This window comes from Protopterus annectens, chromosome 1.part1 (genome assembly GCF_019279795.1).
Source record: "Protopterus annectens isolate FY-2018-M chromosome 1.part1, PAN1.0, whole genome shotgun sequence".
Taxonomy (NCBI): Eukaryota; Metazoa; Chordata; order Ceratodontiformes; family Protopteridae; genus Protopterus; species Protopterus annectens.
Window position 1 is genome coordinate 1,781,429,266 of NC_056726.1, and position 26,410 is coordinate 1,781,455,675.

A 26,410-nucleotide genomic window follows, 5' to 3' on the forward strand; every position below is an offset into this window, starting at 1 on the left:
CGAGATGGATCCCATACATCCAAAGTTATGGTAAGTACATAACTAAAAGTTATACTGTTTTCCATTAATACAAAAGGCTTCTAGCAAACTCCTCTTAATGGTTAGAGTTATGCATAAACATTTTTTGGGGATGGTCTCATCATTGTAAAATCTATCCTCTTGGTACGAATCTTCTTTTGCTTGTACAGTTTTTGTGTCTATAACTGGTGTATGTCTTCTGGTCCAGTGTCCATGACAAATGGTAACAATGACCCATTACCATACGAATATACTATGCATTCTTTCTTAGTTTCTTTGCCTTCTTTTACTGATGCCATGAAAAAAGATTAATCTTCCTCACTGCCACCAAACTGCTGGAATTGCCCTATTACTTGCACTGTTGTTCCTGCTTCAGGCAGCATCCGATACAATACATTTTCCCACATCTCTTGTGGTATTTGTCATGATCAGCCAATAATCTAGGTGTGCATTTATTCCCACACCTCCCACAGATATTACTCTAAAGTTTTTTTCTGTTTATAACTTTCTCTTAATAGGCTTAAGTAAAGTATTGATTACATCTACTCAGTTGTAATTAACAATGGTTCTGAGCTGTGTGATGGTACCTTTTGCTACCTGGCAAAATCTGTTTTTCTAATTTTCTAAATTAATTTCTGGTTCTTTGTGCATATACATTTTCATACACTTGTCTTGCATGCCTATAACAATTTACATATCTTGTCATCATATCAAACAATATACCCAACTGCAAGACTGTTTTTTTTTAATCTCAAATCAGTAACAGAGCTATTTATTGGACTCGCCATCTTTCTAGCCTGTTATGAAAAGCATACCACTCACATGTCCCATTTTTTCTGGGCAGCATAATATTCCTCAAAATTAGCCATGATGGAAATGTACCATCTTCTAGGAAAATGAATGTGTTGTAGAAATCTAACATAGGGAGCTAGCCACAGTAGCAAAGAGGGAAAAGCCTTAAATATGACCCAAGTGGCTTTACTTTGATTAGCTGCTCATGTGCTTGTTTGACCTGCCAAGAGGAAGGGGGGGAGGAGGTGACCTATGTTAGCCTTCTCACCTCTCTTTGGAGGGAAGATATGGGGCATATGGTCAGGGCACATGGTCGCATGTTAGAGTCCTTGATGGACACTGGGGACAACACAGAAGCGCTAGCCTGAAGGGGGTCAGGGCAATCGTGATTGGTTACATCACTTGCTGATGTCAGTGACATGCCTTTGCTGATTCCCACTGCATATCCAGTGTTGATCAGTTTGCTGGGAATGCACAGCAGTGAAAGGTTTATAAGGAAAAAACACCTTTCCTCCTCATACATGATGGGTTTACTCCCATTATTGTTAGGATAAAAACAGAATTAAGCCAGAAAATATATTTGTGTTCTGTTAGAATTATTTTAGATATTGCTTCTGAGCAAGCTAGGTCAGAAAACGTATTAGTGTTCTGTGAGAATTGTCTTGAAGATTATACTATAACTGCATATAGAAGGTTTAGATAAAAAAGAATCATAGCTATACTATATATAAGCAAGCGTACTACGGAACATTGTTTGACTAGGACCATTGTGTTTTGACCTTGGTTATATCAAATATCTTTTGAATATAATGTTTGAAATAAAGGGAAAATTGTTGTGTGTTACAGCATGACATCATGGGAAACCTGCTCAGCGTTTAGAGAACTTTCTGAATTGTAACAGTCTCAGCTGGAATATTCCAAAAGGTACCATCTAAGCTGACAATCTGTTGAGTTTTAAGTTAGTCCTCAAAGTCTGCCATGATAGATTTGCTTATTGTGTAATATCAGTAGCTGATAATCATATATTCTAGAAAATAAAACTTGTTCCCATTACATGATTTTACATCTCAGTGAATTTACTTTGAGATGGTCAGTGTTCTGGATATTTACAGGCTAATTTATTCAGTAGAGTTGTGTGATCAGCTGTTTCAAAAGCCCATGTTAATTTGGGAAAAGATCTCCTGCAAGTAAACCTTTCTCCATACTTGAATATATCTGTGAGGTAAGTGTGAAAATCGCAGTCTGGACAGATCAAAATTATGTTTGGAGCTGTACAAAAAGCCATATTTTTGGATATTGTAGATGTTCATAGGTTCATAGGTTAATAGGAGTGTACTAGGCTAATGACCACAAGGGCCTTTTTAAGCCTAGCCATGCATCCCAAATCTCTGACAAGTTCTGGTACCCTAGATAAGTGTAAGCAGGGGCTTGGGAGATGAAACATTTACAAGCAGGGGCCTGGAAGATGAACCATCTACAGGCTTCCTGTGTCCATTAGAGACATAGGTGCCAAACCGGGGATAAATTTCATGATCCCCATGCAATTGTCCAAGTTACACTTGAATTGGGTTAGAGATGAACTCTGCTTCATATAGATGGGAACCTGTCCAGAGAAGAGGTAGTCTGTTTGGATATATACCTGCCTCTCCTGCATGTCCTGTTTATATCACAGGCAAGGTTTAGGTCTTTAGAATGGGTAATTTTGGTGCTGTTTATTTTGCAAATATGCAGGAGGTCCATCATGGTGGTGTCTGAAAATGCCTTGTATGCCAGGCATAGAGCTGCCCTCAACAGTCTATAGGAGACAGAATACAGTGATATGGCCTTGTTACTTAAGATCTGTATTCTTTTAGTGAGGAAAATCTGTGGATGTTCCAATTGTTGATGTGCCTTGTTAGATATATATGAAAGGGGGCATTGTACACAATGAAAGGTCTAATAAATGCTGAGTATAGTGGAACAATGACATCCTTGGGTCTAGGTGCCATACCATTGTTTATAAGTTGCACAACAGAGAATGATTTCCTCACTACAGTAGACATGCGAAGGTCAAAGGCTAGATTACTATGCCTCCAGGTCCCTGACTACTGAGTCAGCTTTTAGGGGTGTGTTGTCAATATGATCGATACCAGGGGTGGATGACTTCCCAAAGGATACTGTTATACATTTCTTGGCATTTAGTTTTAGTCCATGGCTCTGCCACCAGTTATTTGTCTGTGTCAACCCTTCCTGGTGAATATTTGTGTTGCTGAGGGATTCTATGACTTCCCCTAATTTGCAATCATCTGCAAATTTAGTCAGCCAGAGGCCACTGACATTGGTCTTGACTTCACAGAAGTAAATGCTAAGAAGGAGTGGCCCCAGGACTGACCCCTGAGGGATTCCGCTTGTGATGGTAAATGTGGACTCCCTAATACTTCCTGGATCTCGTCTGTGAGCCAGTTGGTTATCCAGTGGGTGAAATAAGGGTTTGTACCTAACCTCTTGAGTTTGTCAACAATGCAAGAGTGAGATATTATGTCAAATGCCTTTGGCCAAGTCAGGGTAGGCAGTGTGACCTGTTCTGCACTCATTCATTTCTTTGATGACTTCTCAAAGAAGTCCACCAGGTTGAGTAGGCATGACCTCCCCTTAATGAAATCAAATTGGTTTGGGTCCAGTGTCTGGAGGTTTACTTTGTCATTATCAATCATTTCTATGAGGATTCTTTCCATGGCTTTGCAAATGAGACTAGTGAGACTTATGGGTCTGTAGTTTCCAGAGTCTGTAGATGACCTACCTTTGTGCACAGGGATGATTGTTGCTGTTCTCTATTCATGAGGCATGAAGCCTGTTTGGATGATACAGTTCAATAGCAATTACAAAAGGCCTGCTAGGTCATGTTGCATACTATTTAGAAGGCATCCCAGGATATTGTCTGGGCCAATTTATACAGTATTATTGGCCTTAGAGGGAGCATTAAGAACCTGCTCACTCTTGATAGTAGGGGGAGTTATATTTGATGCTATTTCCTGATGGAAGGTCGGGGGGGAGAGAAGTGTAAAGTTGGCCTTAATTTGTTGAACAGTAGGTTTGCTATATCTTCTGGCCCATTATAGATGGGTCTATTAACAATGAGCTCTGCACACAATTGTGTATTGTCTTTGAGGTTGTGGACATAGCTAGAGAATGCCTTGTGGTTGTCCTTGGCTTGGGAGGCCAACTTTACCTCAGATTTGGCTTTAGTACACATTATATGTCCGCTAAATTGTTGGTTTAGTTTGATGAGAGTGCTTTTATCCTTCTGGGTCCTACACCTCCTAATTTTTGCCATGATTTTCTTCCTTTTGTTCTACAGCCTACTGATGTTCTGATTAGACCAGTGTGGCTTGTTTTTTTGAGTTAGTTCTGTGCTTCTTCCTGGTGGATACAATTGCCTCTTTGTAGCTATTGACATGCTAGCATGGGGTTTCTGTGAACTGTTCTACATAGTCAGCAGTGTTCTCAAGATTTATGAGGACTTGGAATTTTGCCAGGTTAGCATTTAATAGTAGGAAGTTAGCCTTAGAGTATTTCCTGAACATTCCAGGGTTAGCTTGGATTCCAGGTTTTATTTTTACTTCAAAGGAGACCATGTTGTGGTCTGATCTTACCAGAGAAGACATTACACTAGGAGGTGTGCAGCACTTTCCCATATTTGTGAAGACCAGCTCCAGTATATTTGCACCCCTGGTCAGTGTGTTGACAATCTGGTTCAGTGAGTTTGTGTTTACAAAGTCCAGGAATGTCTGCCTGCATGTTTGGTGTTGTACATGATTCCCAGTTAATAGGGGGATAATTAAAATCACACATGAATATGGTATTGGGTTGGATGGTAAGTGTTTCCATTAAGTTTAAACACGTTATGGGTTTCCTGTATCATGGAGGGGGGCCTATAGCTTGCAAGGAAGTGGTATGGGATTTTGCCTGGGGTGATTTGAATGTGGAGAAGCTCATGCGCATTGTCCTATTTCACCAACCTTGAGGTATATTTATTTTTATGTAAATCGTGACACCTTTGCCTCTAGTCCCTGTCAGTGTAGCAGCTGGTCTAAATGTGTGGAAGGCATTACAGGCTTGCACTACCAGTGTGCTCTCTGCAGCTTTAAATCATGTTTCAGTGACCACACGGGTGCCAGCATTCTCTAGGGAGAGAAGAACTTGTAGGGAGTGGAGTTTTTGTTTTGACTCCTAATGTTCAGCAGTAAAACCTTTATATTTTATAGATAAATGTCTTAATAAATGTTGCTGTGGTGGGTGTGAGGTTTATACATTGCAGTATTTTGTTTTGTACTAAGCGAACGTTTCAAATATATGCCATGTGGAAAGAAATGTTGCAATTCAGATAAGAAATTTTGGGTGCAGGCAGTTGGAGTGTGGGCTGAATTTGTAATATGTTACTCGAAGTTGCTCTGCAATGTTTTGGATGTTACCAGTTTGAAATAAAGGGGGTGAGTTTCTAAGAATTTTGTGTAAAAGTAAATTCTTAGCAATGTTTGTATATAATGAGAAGAAATGTTGGCTGCTAGAAGTAGCTGTGTAATAATATTGACTTGAATACATGAATGGCTTTTACACATGTCAGAATATGACTTAGTGTTTTGGGACTGTATACCTTTAGGGCTGACAAGAGTTAAAACATTTCCAGGATTGCTTTGGGTTACTTAATTTGGGAGCTTCATAAATTGTTAAAGTATGATGCTTAAGATGAGTTGGTTTTGATACTGGTATTTATTTTTTAAAGGGTTGCTAAATTTGGAGCTTTGTTGTATTTTTGCAGATCAGCCTTGCATCCTTTCCAGGCATTGCCTCACTTCCTATTTTCAGCACTAAAGTTAGAAGAAATCCAAGGAACATGATTCCCTTTTACTGCTAATTCTTAGTAAGAGTTGTTTTAGTAATGAGTACATTACAGAAGGTGAAAATGCATAACTGGTGTCTGAAGCCATAAGGAAATCTGTTGAATTGGCAGCTAAGAGTTCATTATGCAGTAAAGAATCAAAATTATTAGGGACGGACAAGTAAGTTATGTTTTTACAATAAAGCTTTAAGATTTTGAAGGGCCACTGTGAGAAAACAGGCCAATAACCGCTAAGAATACTGGACAAAACTGAAAGCTGCTTAAGCTTATTGGGTTTGTTGGTGATAAGTATGTCGATGACTGAAAAGTCAGGAAATTGCACTGTGCCTACTGTCAAGTTGAACAAGATTATATTTACTGAGCAGTCTGTTTAATGTAAATTAAGGGGGCAGTTCCTGTTAAGGTTTGCATAACCATAAACAATTTGGCATCTTTAATTGTAGTTAAATGTTCCTATAAGAGGGATTTTAATATTGATTGAGAAGATGGGGAAGGAATGTAGATATTAGCTAAAAAGGCTTTTGTATGCCCACCTATCATTAAATTTATGTGTCCTCTTCAGTTTGTCATTTAAAGAGCTGCTGCTTGTAATAATGAGTTGAGAAGAGACATCAGAGTTACAGTTTATCATGATTCTGGGAAGAGCGAGTTGGAACTTTTTGGGTTGACTTCCATTTTAACCAAATATTGTCACATTCCCTCATTTCAATTTCGGTTCTCATGGTTAGCAGGGTAGTTGCCTTTGACTCTGCATGTTTTTTTGGAAGGGGTTTCAGAGGACCTTGAATGGGGAGTGGTGGAGGGGAGAAGTATTAGATGACATTAGTAGGGTTAAAGAAATAGTGTAGAAGATGCCATTTTTGGACTCAAGGGTACAAATTAGTGAATTATCTTAGTTTTTGGGGATTGGTGACAGTTAATGATGATTTGAGGGATTTGGGTGTTTTGAAAAAAAAAACAGTGAGATTTTTCCCCTTTTTGTTGATTTTTGACCATGTGCCTCCTAGTCTCAAGCCTTTTCTTAGACAGTGCCTTTTCAGCCCTCTGCTCTCAAGAGGGGCATTATTCAGGTAACCATAAAGGTGCTTTGTAGCATGTTGAAAATAAGATCATTTGGAAATGCCTAACTTGACCCCTGGACAAGGGAACATGTGAACTGCATCACCACAGTGTCCCTCAATGCCCTCATCCTTGCAACTGTGTGGTTCCACACACTTGTTACGAAGGCTACCCCCATGGATGGCTTGGTGAACCTAATACATGCCTTCAGGCAAGCACTCCCGCCTCATCCCAAGCATAGGGATAGTGTATCGATCTGATTCTGCCCCTGTTTCCCCCCCCCCCAGGTTGGGCCTGCCCATTCTATCTATTAATGCTGGCAGGCATCCAAGCTACTAGTTAAACTTGGGTCATCTCGGCCGTAGAGTTTATTCCTCTCCTCCACCAGTACTGGCAAAGACCTGTGAGAAATGAACAAAAAATAATCCTGGCTAGACAATGTACTGGAAAGAACAATGATGAGGATACCGCTGTTGGGGAGTTTCTTATCAGCAGAGTGGAACGAAAGTTGAGTGATGGCGATGAGTTAGGGTGAGTGCGTATGGAGATAAGTTGTAATATGCTAAACAGGTGCTTAACCAGTGAAGACTGAAGTTACCTTACATTACAAAATTACATTTATGGGTCCATGAGGTTTGTAAATGCAACCACTGGTTGAAGTATGTGACAGGGCAGGTGGTGTGTCAGCTGAAGTGGCATGCATTTAGGTTCATAGGTTCATACTAGGCTATCTGCCCTGGGGCAATTATAAGCCTAGCCCGATTCTGTATGGCTTACGCCACCCCTTGATTTGAGTATACTGTGCCCTTTTTAAGGTTTAGTTTACTGTGCCTCTGTCCAATAGTGACATGGGAGTAATCCCTGGGACAAACCTACGATCCCCCATCCACCTATCGAGATTCTTCTTGAAGAGATTCAGTGAGGTGCTTTGCCTCACATGAACTGGAATTCTATTCCAGAGCGAAGGGAGCCTCTGGGTTATGAACCTGTCCCTCCAGCAAGTTCTATTTATTTCTGTGCTGAGGTTCAAGTCCCTCGAGTGTGTGGCTCTAAGGGATTTAGATTTACTGAGGTGGAGCATGTCCATTAATTCTGGATTTGACATAGCTTTGTATGTCAGGCATAGATCGCCTAGAAGTAGGCGGTATGCAACTGAGTAGAGCTGGAGTTTTTTTAACCGAGAAGCATATGGCATCTGTTTGAGACCCTTGATCCTCTTGGTGAGATACTTTTGGGTTCTTTCTAATTGCTGCAGGTGTCGGGTAAGGTACATCCCAAAAGGGGCATTGTATTCTATGATGGGCCTGATGAGGGATGAATAAAGGGGCACGATTACCTCTCTTGATCTAGATGTGAAACCCTTTGTGATGAGGTGGGCTATGTAGAAGGTCTTTCTAACCACTTTGGCAATGTGGTTTTCAAAGGAGAGATTGCTATCAACTTGGGTCCCCAGGTCCCTAATAACTTTCTCTGTACTTAATGGGTTTCTGCCTATGTGGTAATTTGTGGGCACATTGTTTTTGCCAAAGGGTATGACTATACATTTTTTGGCATTTAGCTTTAAACCATGGTGCTGGCACCAGTTATCTGTCTATGTGAGATGTTTTTGAAGGATGTAGTCCTAACATTAAGTTGGCTATAGTCAAGATAAGTGGAACTGCAACTGTGAGATCATATGTTTCATCATGATCCGGATTATACAACAGTACAGGGGCACTATGTAGTTCTGACTCTTTTATATTATTTGTAGACATATCTACAGATCTAAATCCTAAGAGTTAAAACCATTACTCTGTACTGCCTTACAGTAGTTCTTATCTTGCATATTATCTTGAATGTAATTTTATGTATGGATTATTAAGAATATCCACTCTTGCATGTTGATAAATGCAATTGCTCTATTACTATATGTGAGATTATATTTTTCCATAGTAGCAATTCCATTTGTATGTGCTAACAGTACTAGCAATCTCATCTGTATGTAAATTCTTAAAGCACGTTGTTAAATTAATCTTATTATTGCAGGGAGGAGGTTTTTGGGTGATGAATGCCATGGCTTCAGAATGGTCCACAGTTCATGTGCTGCCTTGGTCTCTTTAAGTAACTCCTGTTAATCTCTTGTTATGTCACATCTGTTTTCAATGTGTCAGACTCGAACAACTGCTCTAGAAATTTCACCTTCTCTTCCCCTTTTATATTTAGACATGTCTTTTTTTTTATTTTTCCACACCTATAACACATTTCCTTCTCTGTATATATACTGCCATATCTTCCACAATTTAACTTTTGTCTCTTCACTTTTCCTCCTCTGCCTTTTCATTCTTCTCTTCCATACTTTATTTTTAGAGAAAAACATATTAGCACTGCCCTTAAATGCTCACGTCTTAGTCATGTTCCTCCCTAACTCCCATCATCCTTAATATACCTGCCTGAAAGATCTGGCTATTACCAACTCACACTAGTGACATTTAAATGTTTCTTTGTTATTTAGCACTCTTTTAATATCATTCACTCCATTTGCAGTTGCAGCCTTTGTCTTTCTTTTCCATACCAGTCCATGCATCTGAACGTTTTGTTTCATAAAAGCACAATTTTGTGCAGCATTCCTGTGTGTTATCCTGTGTGCATCATCGCTTTACTTATATTAACCACACATGTTGTATAACTTATTTTATTTGAATAGTGGAGTATGTACCTGAATACTTTTGCTTACCTTAAAGCCTCATTTGTGTATAACACCTATATGATGTTGTTGTTGTTGTTTGTCTTTCGTCTTTTTCCCGGTAAGGGGTCGCCACAGTGGAACTCCGGTCTGCTAATGATTGGCAGTAGATTTTTACAAAATGCTGAGGTGCCAGCTCGACACCCAACCTTCAACGAAGGCACACCCATTTACGCACGCATGACTTTCAAACGCTACCCAACCGCGGGGAGGACATGCACACTCCACACAGAAGGCACTCACAAGCCATGTCGAGAATTGAACGGGAGAACTTCTTGCTGTGAGGTAACAACTTTACCGCCATACCACCGCGGCATAGAACATAACACCTATATGATAATCAATGTAATTGATTTCATCTCAATGTTTATTTATTTATGTTAAAAATTCTGAGCTTAACTCTCCATAGGTCTCTTCTGCCTCTTATGTTTATTTACAGCAACACATATTACTACCATCTTGAACTCCTCAAATCCTAGTTGTCCTCCTCCGTAACTCCCATCCACCCTTAATATACTTCTTTAAGGAAATGGTTATTACCGACTACACATCATATAGTATGAGAAGGCAGACCAAGAAAGGGGAAGAGATAAAGGTAAATTGTGGGAGAAAGGTAGAGTGGGGTATCCCTCACTTGTGGGGTGCATGGAGGCTTGCCCCCTGCAAAAGAAAATACCTCTGATGTTCAGTGAAAGTTGTTTCGGTATTTTTTTATTTTTTTGCAGTCCATTAGCAATCAATTAAATGATTATTGGTATTTGACATAATCACTCCTTTTGGTGTTGGCAGTTTACAGCAATTGTTTGTAAAATAATGCATAGAAAGTCTCTTCCCTGGTGCTGCTATAGCCCCTTACTGACATCCAAGGGCCACTAAACCCACCTTAGCTTTCTTTAACAACTGCTCTAGAAATTTCACTTTCTATTCTCCTTCAACATTCCTAAACTATTATTATAATCTAAGCTCTTCTTTAAGCCCAGCTCACTGATACACTCCCCATTTTACCATTGCACCTTCTATTCCCCTTTATATTCAGATGCGTCTGTTTTTATTTTTCCACCTCTGAGGTCAATTTAGATTGGCAAGATACTTACTACATCATGCAGCATAAGATCAGCAACCCTCAGCAAACATAATTTCTGCCTCTTTTGTTTGAATTCTCATGTCTTCCATCATTAACCAATGCTCATGACCACAGGTGAGAATGGGGGCATAAACTGACATGTAAATTGTGTGTTAAGTCTTAGGACTCAGTTTTCACTTCATTGTCACAGTTTGGCACAACTCCTGCTGGACTGTTGCCACTGTACCAGTCCAACAGTCAGTCTTCTTACTCTCTGGGTATCAGTCGATCTAGCAACAACCATTTCTTCGACAGCAGATTGATTGGAAGCATTGTGCCAGAACATCTTTCAGTGACAGGGAAGTGTTCCCTGTTTTCAGTGTTGTATGACCTCAGAGTAGGTACATATAATGTCAGTGGGTGTGGGGGGCTTGCCTATACATCGGCGTGCAGTTTTTTGTGTGAATTGTTCATAGGTTCATAGATTAGTACTAGGCTAACTGCCATTGCGAGCCATTTTAAGCCTAGCCAATTATCCCTTGTGAGATTCAAACCCTGGACCTTGTGTTTGTAAGGCAAACACCTTAACCATTAGGCCACCGTTGAAAGCTTTTTCAGCATATCGCCTCACAGTAAGACGCTGTCCGGTTCAACTCTCAGCTACAGCGTCTTCTGCGTGAATGGGCGTACCTTCATTGAAGGTTGTGCATCAGGGCTGGCAACTCGGCACGTAAAAATCAACTGCCAATCAATAGCAGACAGGAGTTCCGCTGTGGCAGCCCCTAACCAAGAAAAGCTGAAAGACACAACAACAGCAGTCAAAAAAACAGCTGTTGATAGCTCAACATCTGTCCACCCCTTCACACCCTCACTCATGTACAAGACACCAAGATATCTAAACTTGCCAGTCTACTACCCTCTTACAAAGAGAGAGTAAGCCAAATCTTTTCCACAAGACACTCATGACTTCTAGTTTGGAGGTGCTGATTTTCCACCATCTGTTTCAGTCAGCAAAATATCACTTCACTGCATGGTATAGATCACAGTCACTCGAGGTCAAGAAGATAGCATCGTCCACATACAACAAAGGATGTAAAATGCTTGCGACTAGGATCATGTCAGTGTGGTTTGTTTTCATTTACATAAATGTATGATTGCCTATGTAGTAAGTTTGATGGTTTAATGAAGATGTTTCTTTTTAAAAAAAAAAAGCAGAAATTGAATAATTTATGTAATATTGCTTAGGTTATATGATATATAGCAATACATGTGAAATACAATGTTTATTATGCTAATATAGTTTGATTACATTTATATGAATGTAAATTTGCCTATGTCACAAGTGATAATTCAGTAAAGGTGTTTGAAAAAAAAGATGCAACCCTAATGTCCCCTGCAGCTTGATATTTTGTCCATGAAAACCAAAAACAGTATAGGAGAAAAAACGCACCCATCATGAATACATTTAATTTAATGACAATGATACAGACATAATTCTCACTCTTCCATAAACAACTGAATAGCACACACCAGCTGCCCTAGGACACCATAGTGTTATGGTGCTTCCCAAAAGATACTGCAGGGTGCATTATCATTATTACAATTATCTTAAGTCCACAAAAAGCACACAGGTAATACTGATGAACTCTCATGACCCCTACACAATCTGTATTAGGACAAAAGAGCTGACCCATTGTTCAGTGGCCAGGACAGATTCTGTATTGGTCCTCCTTAAACAGATGGAATATACTTACCCAGGGAAGATGAGAATTGTGATTCTGCTACAACTGGAACTTTATACTTTTGTTTCCATTTTTTAAAATAGGGACCACTACCCCAGTTTACCAGTCCAGAGGTACCATCATATCCTATTGAACAACACTGAAAAGGAAAGTTGACCTCAACAAGCTAACAATGTCCACTGTCTTCAGCATTTATATGTGCACCTCATCCATTCCTGCAGTCTTACCCCTTCAAAAATGCATAATCACTGTAGTAACTTCATCTGCTGAAATGGATCTGACTTGGAATTGCAGGTCATCCGCTTCAAAATAGTATGGCAGCAGGGGTTCCACAGTGCAGGGACATGACAGAAAAAAGGCTTTGTCTGATCAACAACAATGTGGGCAAATCAAATTCAAATAAGAAAGCATAGAATAGCTTTATAAAAGATACATTTAGAAACCTCCACAAAAACAAAAACTTTGATAATGCAAAGCAGTAATATATGAAAATAACTGTCTTGAGTTTGTCCACTGGCAGTCATCTGCTGCCACCTTTTACTCCCAGTGCAGAATAGGCAGATGTGGGATTGGACCTGACTCAGGATGACCTGAATCTTTCCCACAGCCCACCTTCACATGCTGCACTCTAGTAGTATTGGGATGGCTATGGCTAAGCTAAGGCAACTGACTTTGCTACTCCCCCCAATCCCAAGTAGAAGCATGAAACATCTTCTAGTATAGTTTGTCACAGGCTGCAGCATACATTCAGTTATTTCATTTTCCTAAATGGAACTGTAGCCTACTTTTAGTAATGACAGGTATTTGGCTATAGGTTGTTACTTACCTTTAGTGGTTTCACTTTCTCGGATGAGGAAAGTCCCACGTGGGTTTCCATGAGACAGGAGCTGCCTCTCTGCATCCTTTCTGCCAATTTTTCCAAAGTACCATCTATGGAGATAATTCAGATATAAAGCAAAATATAAATAATTTGTACTAGTATGATATTGTACATTTTTTTTTTAATCGGAGTAAAATATTGCTGATTCAATGGAACGTAGACAGGTAGAGTGTGTGTGTGTGTGTGTGTGTGTGTGTGTGTGTGTGTGTGTGTGTGTGTGTGTGTGTGTGTGTGTGTGTGTGTGTGTGAAAATTGTACATGAGTGCATTTGGGAGGGGGATTACAAAAAGTTGTAATACTTTTGGTGACTACCTGGTAAAGAGTATCTTACAAAATCTACTACAGTGAGGTCTTCTATAAAAGGAAGGGCAGGATGAACTTTGCGAAACCACACAAACAGTAGCTTTATTTCTCCTCCTGAAAACAAAAGTCACCCTAATCGACTAAACCTTTTTTACTGTACTTTCCAACAGCTCCTCCTCTAACCAGATCCCAAGTAGTTTAGACCTTCTGTGTAGGTGAAGATATCCTAGCAACAAGGAGTGTCAGTTTGTGTTTACTTTGTATGGTTTGTGAAATCAGTGGCTATACATTACATATGTTATACTTCATTACTCTTACTGTTACTCCCAGTACAAAGAAGAGTTGCAGATAACCGCTTTATGAAGGCATCACAGTGGTGTGCCCAACACCCCTCTCCCAACATGACTGGAGCTGGTAGATGCATAGGATCATAGGAAGTTACTAGGCTATTGGCCCTGAGGCCCTTATAAGCCTAGCCAAGAGTTTAGCCCATGTTTAGACAAGTCAGCACCCAAAGCCCCTGTCCTGTAGGGACACAGGTGGAATCGCAGGGGTGTATGTTCTGTTTCCCATCCAGTTATTCAGGTTGTGCTTAAAAAGGGATAATGAGGTACTCTACTTGACGTGGAGAGGGAGTCTATTCCAGAGATGGGGGAATCTCTAGGAAACAATTCTGTCCTGCCAACAAGTTGCATGCGGGTTACTTGAGTGGAGCTTGACTTGTGGATTTGCAGCAGTCCCATCAGAGATTGCTTTGTATGCCAGACAGAGGTCACCTCTGAGGACTTTGTATGAAACTGAGTAGGGAGACAGGGCTTTTAGCCTATCTGTGTAGGGTAGATGTTTGAGGTCCTGGATTCTCCTGGTGGGGAACCTCTGTGGTCTCTCCAGCTGCTGCATGAGCTTTGTGAGGTACATGGTGAAGGGGGCATTGTACTCAATAATTGGCTTTCTAAGGGAAGAATACAGGGATGTTATGACCTCCTTGTCCCTGGATGAGATACCCTTACTTATGATGTGGGCCATGTAGAAAACTTTCCATACAATGGAAGCAACATGGTGGTCAAAAGTCAGGTTGCTATCAACTTGGGTGCCCAAATCCATCACAACTGATTGCATGCTTAGGATGTTGTTATTAAATGTGACAATATGTGGGGATGTCACTCGCCCCAAAGGGGATGATGATGCATTTTTTGGCATTCAGCTTAAGGTTATCCTTGTGGTACAGGTCTACTGCTTGAGGTGGCTTCCCCCATTTTGATTAGGTGGGTTCTATCAGTGAGCCAGTTTGCTACCCATCTGGTAACATACGGATTGTTGCCTAGTTGAGAGAGTTTATCTATTATGCCTGAGTGGGGAATAGTATAGAAGTCTTTGACCAGGTCAAGGTAGACAGTGTGCACCGTCTTCCCTTGTCCATGGCTTTGGTGACTGTCTCAAAGAAGTCGACCAGATTTAACAGACATGACCTCCCTGTGACAAAGCAAAACTGAGTGGAGTCTAATGTTTGGAAGTTGCCAATGTTCCTGATAATGAGGTCCAGGATAATCCATTCCATGGCCTTGCAGATCAGGCTAGTTAGGCTGATGGGTCTATCATTTCCCAGACCGGTGGATGCTCCACCTTTTTTGTAAAGGGATGACAGTGGCTCTTCTCCACTTGGCTGGGACAAAGCTGGTACTCAGGTTTTGGTTGACTAGGGTGCCTAATGGTGCTGCAAGTTCATGCTTGAATTCATGTAGGATGTAACCTGGGATGTTATCAGGTCCCATGGCAGCTGCATTTTTTGCCTTTGAGAGGGCAGCAATGGCCTGTTCCCTAGAGACTGGGGGGAGGGGTACTGGGGATATCTTGATTTACTGTTAGGGGGACAGAGGGTTGAAGTTTTCAGTGAATCTGTCAGCCAGAAGGTTGGCTATATCTACAGCATTTGTGTATGTGGTGTCCTTGACCACCAGTTCTGAACAGATCTGGCTGCTTCCTTTTAGATTGCAGACATAGGTGAAGAAGGCCTTATGATTGTCTCTAGTAGATGTGGCCAATTTGGACTCGAAGCTGGCATTATAGGATTTAGCTAGTGCACTTATTTGCTTGTTCTGGCTAAGGAGAGATTGCTTCCAACTGGGCACCTGCTCCTTCTTAATCTTGGACAGCAATTTTTTTTCCTTTTGTTATATAGTTTATTTATTGTAGATGTCCACCAGACAGGTTTACTCTTTCTTACAGAGGATGATTTTGTCCTGTCGGGTATTCCTAATTCCATGCATCTATATAAATGCTTATGTAGTACTTTGATGTAGATTTGGACATTGGTGCCATTTCCTACAGCGGGTGCAGGTGGCTGTGAAGCTGTTTATGCCATCCCTCAGTAGGTTGTAATCAGCTTTGGAGACTTTTTTTTGTTTGACCCTAGCCTGGGGGGGGGGGGGTCTGGGGAGATGGTGACTTCAAAAGTGACCACTTTATGGTTGGATCTTACCAGGGAGGATGATACTGTAGGGGTGCTGCAGTGGTTACTCATGTTGGTTAATACCAAGTCCAAGATATTATCACCTCTTGTGGGGGTACCGACTAGATATTCCAAGGCATTTGCATTGATAAAATCGAGGAATCTCTGGGATTTATGTTCTGGCATGAGTAGTTTTTCTAGTCTATGGTTGGGTAGTTAAAGTCACCCAGGATTTGGGTTAATGGTTGAATCTTGATAAATTCGAAGAGGTCCAGATAGGTGGAGTGGATATCTTGAGTCAAAGTTAGGGGCCTGTAGCTAGCTATGACTTGAATAGGGGTCTTGTCAGTGGTTAACTGCACCTGGAGTGCCTCCCGTGCATCATACTGTTTGACCAGCCTGGAGGTGTTTGTGTCTTTAATATATATTGAAACTCCACCTCCTTTGGCTTTGCTGCCCACATTTTGGGGTCTGAACGTACGATAGGAAGAGTAACCAGGTAAGGCTGGGGTGCTCTCTGCAGCTTTGAACCAGGTTCCTGTAACTGCACAAATGTCAGCATCTTCCAGAGTTAAGAATACTTGCAATGAGTGCAGTTTCATGTTTAGACTCCTAGCGTTTAGCAGCATGATCTTTAGTTTGCGTTTTGTTGAAATATTTATGTTGGTAGTATCGACCTCATAACGTTTCCTAAAAAAGGCACTATGGGGTTGGCAAGGGCTTTTGCCAGAAGCCTGAAGCCCAAGTGAGACCGATGCAGGCCATCTCTTGCAAAGCATTGTGGTCTGTCGATTATATCTTCCAGGCTGTCAGGTACTGGATCTCCCTAGAATGACAGCAGAAACTAAGCCACTTGTTAAAGTCAATCATTTTCTGTTTGTATTGAGGCATCATTCTGGGTGACGGTAGAATGCTGCTTAAGGCTAGGGGCATACCTGCCTGGGATACATATTCAATGAGCTCAGTCATGTCTCTATCTTCATATAGTCCAGGGAGTACATCTCAAGTCGTTCATGCCAATGTGGACTATGACAGAGTCATAACACTATCTGTTGCTGAGAGACTTGAGTGCTTGTGTGATATGGTGGATTCTGGCATATATAAATATATAAATATAATGTTTATTCTGTTCTCACCTTCTCTAGATAGGTGCAAATCAACATGTTAAGTGATGATGATTATAATAATAATTAATAATAATAATAATAATAATAATAATAATAATAATAATAATAATACATCATTAAATTGTGTCCTCATTGTGACTGGCTGTATGCCTGAACAGGAAGTCAGTAAATGTTTATCAGTCAAGTCCTGCTAGATAAAGGCCATTTAAGTGAAACATATACCAGCACTTGGTCCATGAGGATATGTGCAGTGTCATATACTTTAACTTTAGTAAATGATAAAGTACAGTTTTGTACCTACCATAAATGTAGATGTTCGAGTGTTCACATTGCTGCAGTCATCACACTTGGGTTATCCTGCCGTCAGGCGGTCCCGCAGTCGGCCAGAGTTCCAATGTCTTGGTCCGGCGTCGGTTGCTGTCACTTCTTCCCTGATGTCAGTGCACCAGGGGTATATAAGATGCATCCAACGTCATTTTCTTCAGTTTTTCTTGCCCCAGATGTCAGGTGCCCCCAAGTGGGTAGGCAATACATATTGCTAATCAAAAATATACATATAAAATAAAAACAATACCTTCAGTTACCAGTAAATACACCCCAAAGGTTGTATAGGATAGAAGGGTATAGATAAGTCCAGCTAGTTCAGGGGGGATGGAGGGAGGGTAACCTGGACTGCAACAGTGTGAACACTCGAACATCTCCATTTCTGGTAGGTACAAAACTGTACTATGTTCATCGTGTTACACTGCTGCAGTCATCACACTTGGGTTGAATCCCAAAGCTAAGCTTGGGTGGCTGGTCTATAAAGAGTTAGGATTGGCTAAGAGGCCCTGCAGAACTGCAGTGGCAAATCCTGCTCTGGATTTAGAATAAAGAGGCAGGTGGTAATGCTTGGTGAAGGTGTGCACTGAACTCCAAGTTGCAGCCTCCAAAATTTCCTTGGTAGGTACTCCTCTGAGAAAGGCTGCTGAAGTGGCTGTTGCCCTGGTGGAATGAGGCCTAATGTTATTAGGGACTGATTTTCCATGCTGTGTGTAGCAGTACCGGATACAGTGTCCTATCCATTTGGATATAGTCTGCTTTGAGATAGCCTTGCCTTGTGATCCTGCAGCATATGCTACAAACAGTTGATCAGTTTTTCTGAAAGCTTTTGTTTTGTCCAAGTAGAAGCATAGCTGCCTGTGTATGTCCAAAGAATGCAGAAGTTTCTCCCCTTTATTTTGGGGGTTTGGATAAAAGGTAGGCAAATGGATGTTTTGGTTAAGAGCCACACTAGATACCACCTTTGGCATGAAGGTAGGGTTTGTCCTTAAAGATACCCTATCCTGATGAAAAATTATAAAAGGTTCCACTGCCATTAATGCCTGTAGCTCTGAGACTCTTCGTGCTGAAGTTACTGCCAGGAGCAGAGCTGTTTTCCATGATAAAAATTTTAGATTGGCTGTATTGGCTGGCTCAAAAGGTGGTAGGGTCAGTTTTTCCAAAATGAAATTGAGGTCTCAAGTTGGTGTTGGTGCTCTCCGGGGCGGTCTTATGTTTTTAGCCCCTCTGAGGTACTGCTTTAGCAAGGGATGAGAGAATAAAGGAGGATCCGTGTTGTAATGTGCAGAAATGGCAGAGGCATGAATCTTAATTGATGAAAAGGATAGGCCTCTGTCCAGCATCTCAGTTAAGTATTGTAAAATCTGAGGAATGTTTGGAACAAGAGGGTCAAGGCTGTGAGCCTGGTTCCAGGCACAGAATCTCTTCCATTTTTCTGAGTAAGCTTTCCTGGTGCTAGGCCTCCTGGCCTCCAAAATGACATCCATAACAGCTTTAGAGAGAGGTGTTGCTTGTTTGACTAAAGTATCTGCCATGCAGCCAGGTTTAGGGTTTTGAGCTGACTGTGCAGGATCTGATTGTTTTGTTGAGTCAGAAGGTGTGGAATTTGGAGCAAAATCCATGGTGGGCCCTGAGCCAAGTTCCTTAAGATAGGGTACCAGTGCTGGCGTGGCCAGTCTGGAGCAATCAGGATCATCTGTATTTTTTCTTGTCTGGCTTTTAGGAGTACCTTTGAAAGGAGAGGCAGTGGTGGGAAGGCATAGACTTTTAGGTTTTTCCAGCTGAACAGAAGAGCATCCACTTTCCATGCTTGTTTGTGGTAAGTCCTTGTGCAGAATTTTTGTAGTTGGCAATTCAGAGGGGAGGCAAAAAGATCTATGTCTGGGCATCCCCATTTTTGTGTTATCATGCTGAAGATTTGTGGGTTCAATTTCCATTCGTGAGGGTCCATGATATTTCTGCTTAGGTTGTCTGCCAGAGTATTTTTCTTTCCTGGCAGGAATTGTGCTTGCAGGTGAACTTGGTACGTTAGAGCTGTGTTCCACAAGGTCATGGCTTGCCTGCATAGGGGATAAGAGTGAGTGCCCCCTTGTTTGTTTATGTACCACATTACTGTGGTGTTGTCTGTCTTTAGTAATAGTTGTCCTGGGTGTAGAAGGTCCTTGAAAGCTGTTAGGGCATTTTGAACAGCCAACATCTCTTTTTGATTGATGTGAAGATGCATCTGGTCTGTGGTCCACTTGCCCTGAATGCATGTTCCTGCCATGTGTGCTCCCCAGGTGTAATCCGAAGCATCTGTTGTTAGAGTTTGTCTGGCTGTGGGTTGGGTAAAAGGCTGACCCTTGTTTAGGTGACATGCCTGTGCCCACCATCGAAACTCCTGTTGTAGGCAGGGAATTATTGGAATTACTGCTTCTAGACTGTGAGAATGTTGAGTCCAAACACTTTTTAGGTACCGTTGTAATTTCCTCATATGCAGTCTGGCATATGGTATTAGTAGTATGCAGGATGCCATGAATCCCAGGGCCTGCAGAATTTTTCTTGCAGGGAGATGGGACGTTTTTGCCAGTAGTTGAAAGTATTGAGTTAGTTGCACTTGTTTGTCTGGCATGAGGTAAGCCATCTGGGCCGTTGTTTTTAAGCTGGCACCCAGGAATGTAATCTGTTGTGAGGGCACTAGTTTTGACTTCTTTTCATTTACTGTGTACCCTAGAGAAATTAGCAACCTTTTCACAAATGCCAGATGCTGTAGAAGAATGTCCTTTGTCTCTGCTTGAATGAGGCAGTCGTCCAGGTATGGATATATTTGAATTCCTTTTTGTCTGCAAAATGCAATTACTAGTGCCAGGCACTTTGTGAAGACCCTGGGTGCAGTAGATAAGCCAAAAGGCAGTGCAGAGAATTGGTAGTGCATTGTACCAGCTTTGAATCGGAGGTATCTTCTGCAATTTTGTCTGATAGGGACATGCAGGTATGCCTCTTTGAGGTCCAGAGTAACAAGCCAAGCCTTCTTGCCCAGCATGGGTAGAAGCTGCTGTAATGTCAACATTTTGAATTTCGGAATATCCAGGTAAGTATTCAGAATTGAAAGGTCCAGTATAGGCCTCCAGGCTTTGTCCTTCCTGGGGACCAGGAAGAGTCTTGAGTAAAATCCTTGTCCTTGTTCCTGTTGTGGTATATTTTGTATAGCTCTCATGTCCATGAAGGCTGAAATTTGTTTTTGTGCCTCTGCCCATTAGTTTTGTGGCAGGTCTGGCATTCATTTTAGCTTTGGTAAAGTATGGAAGTGGAATCTGTAACCTTGAGACACAATATTCAAGTCCCATTTGTCTTGGGTGATTGTTTGCCAGTTTTGATAAAAAAGTGCGTTTTCCCCCTAAGGGGACTTCCAGAAGGGATGTGCTTGGCGTACGCAAGGGAAAGTCATTGTGACTGTTTCCTGTAAGGTTGAGACTTGTCCTCACCTCCTTTTGGGGTTGAGATGCCCCACTATCATTGTCTGTTTGAGCCTTGGGGTTGAGATCTGCCTCTTGGGTGTCTGTATCTGCCTCTCTGTGGCCTGTCTGACACTGGAAAGGACTCATTTTTTGTTGGCCAATTTCTGCTAAACCGAGGTGGTTGTACCTGTAAGAAATCCTTGACTGTTTGCATAGATTTAGCTTTATCTTCCATTTTCTTTAACACCTCTTCTGCCTTAACACCAAACAAGGTATCATGTTGTAAAGGAGCATCCAATAACTTTGCCTTAACATGTTTAGGTAAACTCTTTTCTTTTAACCAAGCATGTCTTTGAATAACAGAGCCTGTAAGTGCGGCTCTACAAGAGGCCTCTAAAGAATCAAAACCACATTGCAGAGTATGTTTTCCCACCTGTTCAACTGCATGCAATAAATCCTGCATTTCTTTACAATCAGGAGCTTCTGAGCTAGCAAGCATTTTCTGTTTTAACTGAGCCATTAAATATTGTTGGTACTTAAGCATGTGAAACTGGCAATTTAAAGCTCTTACTGCTAAAGTTGCAGACGTGTATACTTTCTTCCCCCATCTATCCACAGCTCTGGAATCTCTGTCAGGGGGTACTGGATTTTTTGCAATGGAGGCCTTAACCCCTTTTGGACCCTGGGAAATAGTTTCTGGATCAGCAGAAGGGTTTTTGTATAGAAACTTGTGAGAGTCAGAGACTGTATAATACCTATCTGGCTTGCCTGGAGCAGGGGGCAAAGAGTCATGAGATAAGCTGGATTCAGAGAACACATCATCCACAATGTCTAGTACAGGTGGAATAGCCAGGGGCCTGTTATGAGGCAATAAGAGGAAATCCCTGAGCCTTTTCTTGGATTCTGAGTATTCCTGACTTTCCCAGTGGAAATGTTCCCTCATGATATGTAAAGTTTCCCCAAAAGAGTAATCCTCAGGAGGAGAGGCTGAAGGGATAGATTCCTCAGCATCAGAGTCCTCATAGGGGGGTAAGGAGTATCCCTGGTCTGAAGAGGAATCAGAGTTAATGGAAACCTGATCAGAGGACTCATAGTCTGTATCCTGCCTAGGCCTTTTCTCAGGAGGGGGATGGGAACCCCTGATTAGAGTAATAAGGTCTTCGGCCATTTTAAGCATCTGTTTCTTAGGCATGGAGGACTGTCCAGGAGAATGCTGTACTTGTTTCTTTGTCTTTAATGGTACCTTTGTCTTGGCTGTTGATTTAATGGTAAGTTGTGAAGGTCTGAAAACACCCTCAGAAGCCTGCTCAGCGGCTCCGGACCCATCTGAGGGATTAGTTTCCGTAGGCCCAATACCTTCAGTTTCCAGAGGCCTAGTTGTCTCCACGTGGGAGTCGGAGGCAGCCTGTGGCTCTGAGGTAGCGGGTGTCAGGGGCTATGAAAGCACCTCACGGAGAACCGGCGAACCAGTGACTGGCCTAGAAGAGGTTTCGTCGTCGGTTTTGGACCTCGGATGCCTGTCTTTATCCTTGTCTTTGCGTTTTTTTTGAATTGCGGTTGTCGGTTGATCCGACAGCATAGTATAATTGAACCTTCAGCCAAAGTAGTGCAAAGCAAAATCAAAACGTCTTTTTATAGTGCGTTTGTTAAATCTAGCACAAAACCGACAACTAGTGACATCGTGATCAGGGCCTAGGCATGGAATACAGTAAGAGTGGAAGTCCTTAATAGGTATTTGCTTCCCACAAGAAATACAATTATTAACTTTTTCTGACATCGGTCTGAGGCAAGAAAAAAGTTTCCCCAACGGGGTACTTAGCTTTATTGAAGACTTTGGATCCGAAATTCAACTTTGAAAATCTCAGGAGTCGGCCGACTGACACTTGCGAACTGCTTCTGCTTCGGGCACTGCGTGGCAAGAAAGACTGGAGAAAATGGCGTTGGATGCATCTTATATACCCCTGGCGCACTGACGTCAGTGAAGAAGCGACAGCAGCCGACGCCGGACCAAGACTTTGGAACTCTGGCCGACTGCGGGAACGCCTGACGGCAGGATAACCTATATGTGATAACTGCAGCAGTGTAACACGATGAACATCTGTACTATGAGTTCATTGTCAGTCAAATGTTTTTTTTAACCAGTAGATGTTAATCTAGAAAAAAAAAACATTTACCAACACTAATTTTGGGCACTTTATCAGAGTCTGGCCTTTATGCTTAGAGTTTGTGCATCTTTGCTATACAAATGTGTCATCAATAACATTATTAGTGCAGCAGTGTTAAAAGCAATCTTAAATCTAGTAGCCATATCTGATAAAGACAGTGAAACAAATCGTTCATTATATAGCTTGCTCTGTGAGCAGATAAAATGTTGGATGTAGGACATCCATACTACTCAAACTAGCTGTAAACTAGATAGCAAATGGCAACTACAGCTTCAAGATTGGTATATGGGCTTCAGCCTACTACTACAACATAAACATCTCCAAGGGACCTATTCACAGCCCAGTTTTAGTAACTTGGTATATATACTATCAATCCCTCTCAACTGCCTTAGTAAACTAAGCAAAGTGCAATAAAATAGAAAATGTGGAAGCATACATAATTTTGGGATGGAGAATAAATAAACAACCCCTTATTTTTCTGTATGTATAGCCCTTGGCCTTTCAACAACATGTTACTGTTCATAATTTTCATGAACTTACACTGTCATTGCCTGTCCTACAGCAGGACTGCTGTACCTAAATTACTATGTGGTATCAGTGCAAGTTTTAGTATAAATAAAGAATTTAAAGAGACGTGTAGAACTGCAGGGTAACTTACTCTTCTGCTTGGATTGAGTCAACTGGAGCCACGTAATTACTTGGGATGTAACCAGTCTTTCCTGTTGTGAGGGATCTTGCTTCCCACCAGTCCCCTTCTCTGGAAGAGAAAAAAAATACAATAATGCTAACTCTTTGGTCCTCAGCAAAAAAAAAAAAACAAACATTATACTCTGAGACTTGTCAACAAGACAAAAGAAAAGCAAAAATGTCCTAAATAAAACACAGCAACGCATACATTAATAAGCATATTTTTCTTGGATATCAAACATAGCTCCATCTCTTTAAACATTTAACTCTTTTTATACTGATAGCTTGTAGTTGTACTGAATTACTGCATTATATAATACAGAACCAGCAGTTTTGTGGTATAAAAACTAAGGGTTGTACCAAGGTTTATGCTGCAACACATAATGCAAGGTTATGCACAGACAATGCAAAGGTTCCAAATCATGCCTATTGTCACTTGTTCATCTCTAATACAAATAATAAGAAGGCTTGGGGTTTTGTTCAGATGCTTTAATACATAGAACCACATCAGGATGGATAGTGGCATCATTAAATACGAACGGACTAGTTAACAAACAGAGCTTACATACAAACACGTTCACATCTCAGCAGCTAACTATAAAATGGCAGTCAGACTTGTACGTGGTCAGTATTTATACACTTGTGCAAGCCCTTGGATAGCTTCTTAAAGGTATATACACATATATTGCTCTACAGCTATTAAATCAATGCCATATAATTAGAGCACTCCAGAGAAAGGTGTTATGGAGGAAGAAGCTTTACTGCTCTGAAAACCTTCCACTGCAGTAAGTCTAAAAGTGACATACATTTCAAATGGCCACAGTTACTGGAGATTTGCTGGTTGTAATAAAGGAAGATTTGCACAATGCAGTTTGCTGCAAGCCTTCACCTTTACTTGTCATAGTGACTGGTGGGAACGTCAGTGGAAAAATAAAATAAAAGACTGTGTGCCATGTACATGTAACATGACACAGTGATCAGGGGAACAAGTGAAGACATGAACAACAGATCCAAAACATACTTTACACAACAAAAATTGCTGCAAACATCAACACCCACAGCAAAACATGAAGAGAAGCTCCACCCGTGGACCAGTTTGCAGTTGTGAACTGTGACCTCCATCCAGAGGAATAGCCTCATAGCAGAAAGTGAAGGTGTGAAGCTTTAAACATATCACTAGCTAGTTGCTCTTCGCTGTGACAAGAAAACACTGTCTATAAAGATTTAAACACAGAATAAGTAGCTATTTGTCCCAAACTATGACAGGGAAACACTGAATATGAAATCTGTTAAAGGTGAGTTTATATTTTATTTATTCATTTAGCAGCCAGGGAATTGTAGGAATCCAGCAAGCCCTCTACAAACAAGACTTGAGAGAGAGATTATGCACTTTCAGAATTCAGGTTTATGTATGTTACTACATGTTCCTCTGCTGACCCATACACTCTCCACTGCAATATGAGCTCTAAAACAAACACACGTCCGACCTCTACCTCTGATACCATTATTCATACATATATCTTTAAACCCATCCCCATCTATATTAAAAAAAAAAAAAAACTTTTAAATAAATCAAACCATGTCATCCATCTGCAAACCAATTCCCTGCAGCATATCTTAAGCTGGCTGCCAGTGCCATAGCTTACCCTGTTTCCATACTTATTAATAGATCAATCCAGGAACCATATGTTTCCTGCCCTACATTTGGAAGAAAGCTTACATTATCCCTCTATATAAAACAGAGAACTCAAACTGCATCAGACCAACAGCAATTTTCTCTCCATTCTATAAAATACTAGAAAAATGTATTCAGAAAAAAATACCTCAGTATCTCTTGCAAGAACAAGTATTAACACCAGACCAACGCAGTTTTTGCCCAGGCCACAGTGCAACCACTGCCCTTAAATATTTTATGGATACTGTCAACAAAGCCAGAGTATAAAGGAAAATTTGTCTCCTCCCTCTTCCAAGATATGCCCAAAGCCTTCTTCACCATATCCTGTACCATACTTTTGCAACAGCTGTGATCTCTGGGCATTTCTGAACCTACAGCCCAAATGGTTCATTTGTCTGACAGACTCCATTCTGTTAAATGGCTTTCTTCCATTTCTCCTGACCTTCCTGTCTCCATACGCATACCTTAAATCTCTACACTTGTCCCTCTCTTATTTAATATATTCAAAGGAAATCCCAACACTCCTGTTTAATATATTCACAAAGAATCCTAACACTCCTATTTAATATATTCACAAAGAATCCCAACAACTCTTCCCAACAAGCCAGTCTCATACAATATGCAGACTGCTCCATCCTGATGTGTTCTGCTAATAATCCAACCCATCTCCAATTCATTATGCAACAAGCCTTCACCTCAGTTGAAAACTATCTTCACAATTCCCAACTATTTCTAACTCCCAGCAAAACAAAACTCCTCCTCTTTTTGCCCAAGACCCACACACAACAACAACAAAAAAAATTTTTAAATGTCATCCTTCCTTTTCAATACCAAAAATGAAGTGATCATTCATGCCAAACTGCCTGATGTAACAGTAGACAATAAATAGCCTCATATTTGATCTCCACATTCATAATAGTATAACAAACACACCAAAAACTTGGTCTGCTATACAGATCTAAGAATTGCCTCACAAATACCACTAAAATAGCATTAGCCGCCACCTAACTTCTACTTACACTTCTCTATGGTGCACCCATCCTCACAAATCTACTGACTTCCCTAGAACTAATACTACAACAGCATTACAA

At 41.0% G+C, this 26,410-nt stretch overlaps 1 protein-coding gene across 10 annotated transcripts in view; it reads right to left on the reverse strand.

The window, feature by feature from the left end:
- FGR (FGR proto-oncogene, Src family tyrosine kinase) overlaps positions 1-26,410 on the reverse strand; it is a 2,305,304-nt gene that overhangs the window by 290,201 nt on the left and 1,988,693 nt on the right. For all 10 annotated transcript variants that reach the window (XM_044084628.1, XM_044084601.1, XM_044084584.1 and 7 more), the window contains 2 exons: positions 23,616-23,714; positions 13,102-13,205 (listed from right to left, as the gene is read on the reverse strand). In XM_044084628.1, the coding sequence (XP_043940563.1) occupies positions 13,102-13,205; positions 23,616-23,714 (203 nt within the window). The remainder of the gene's footprint in view (positions 1-13,101; positions 13,206-23,615; positions 23,715-26,410) is intronic.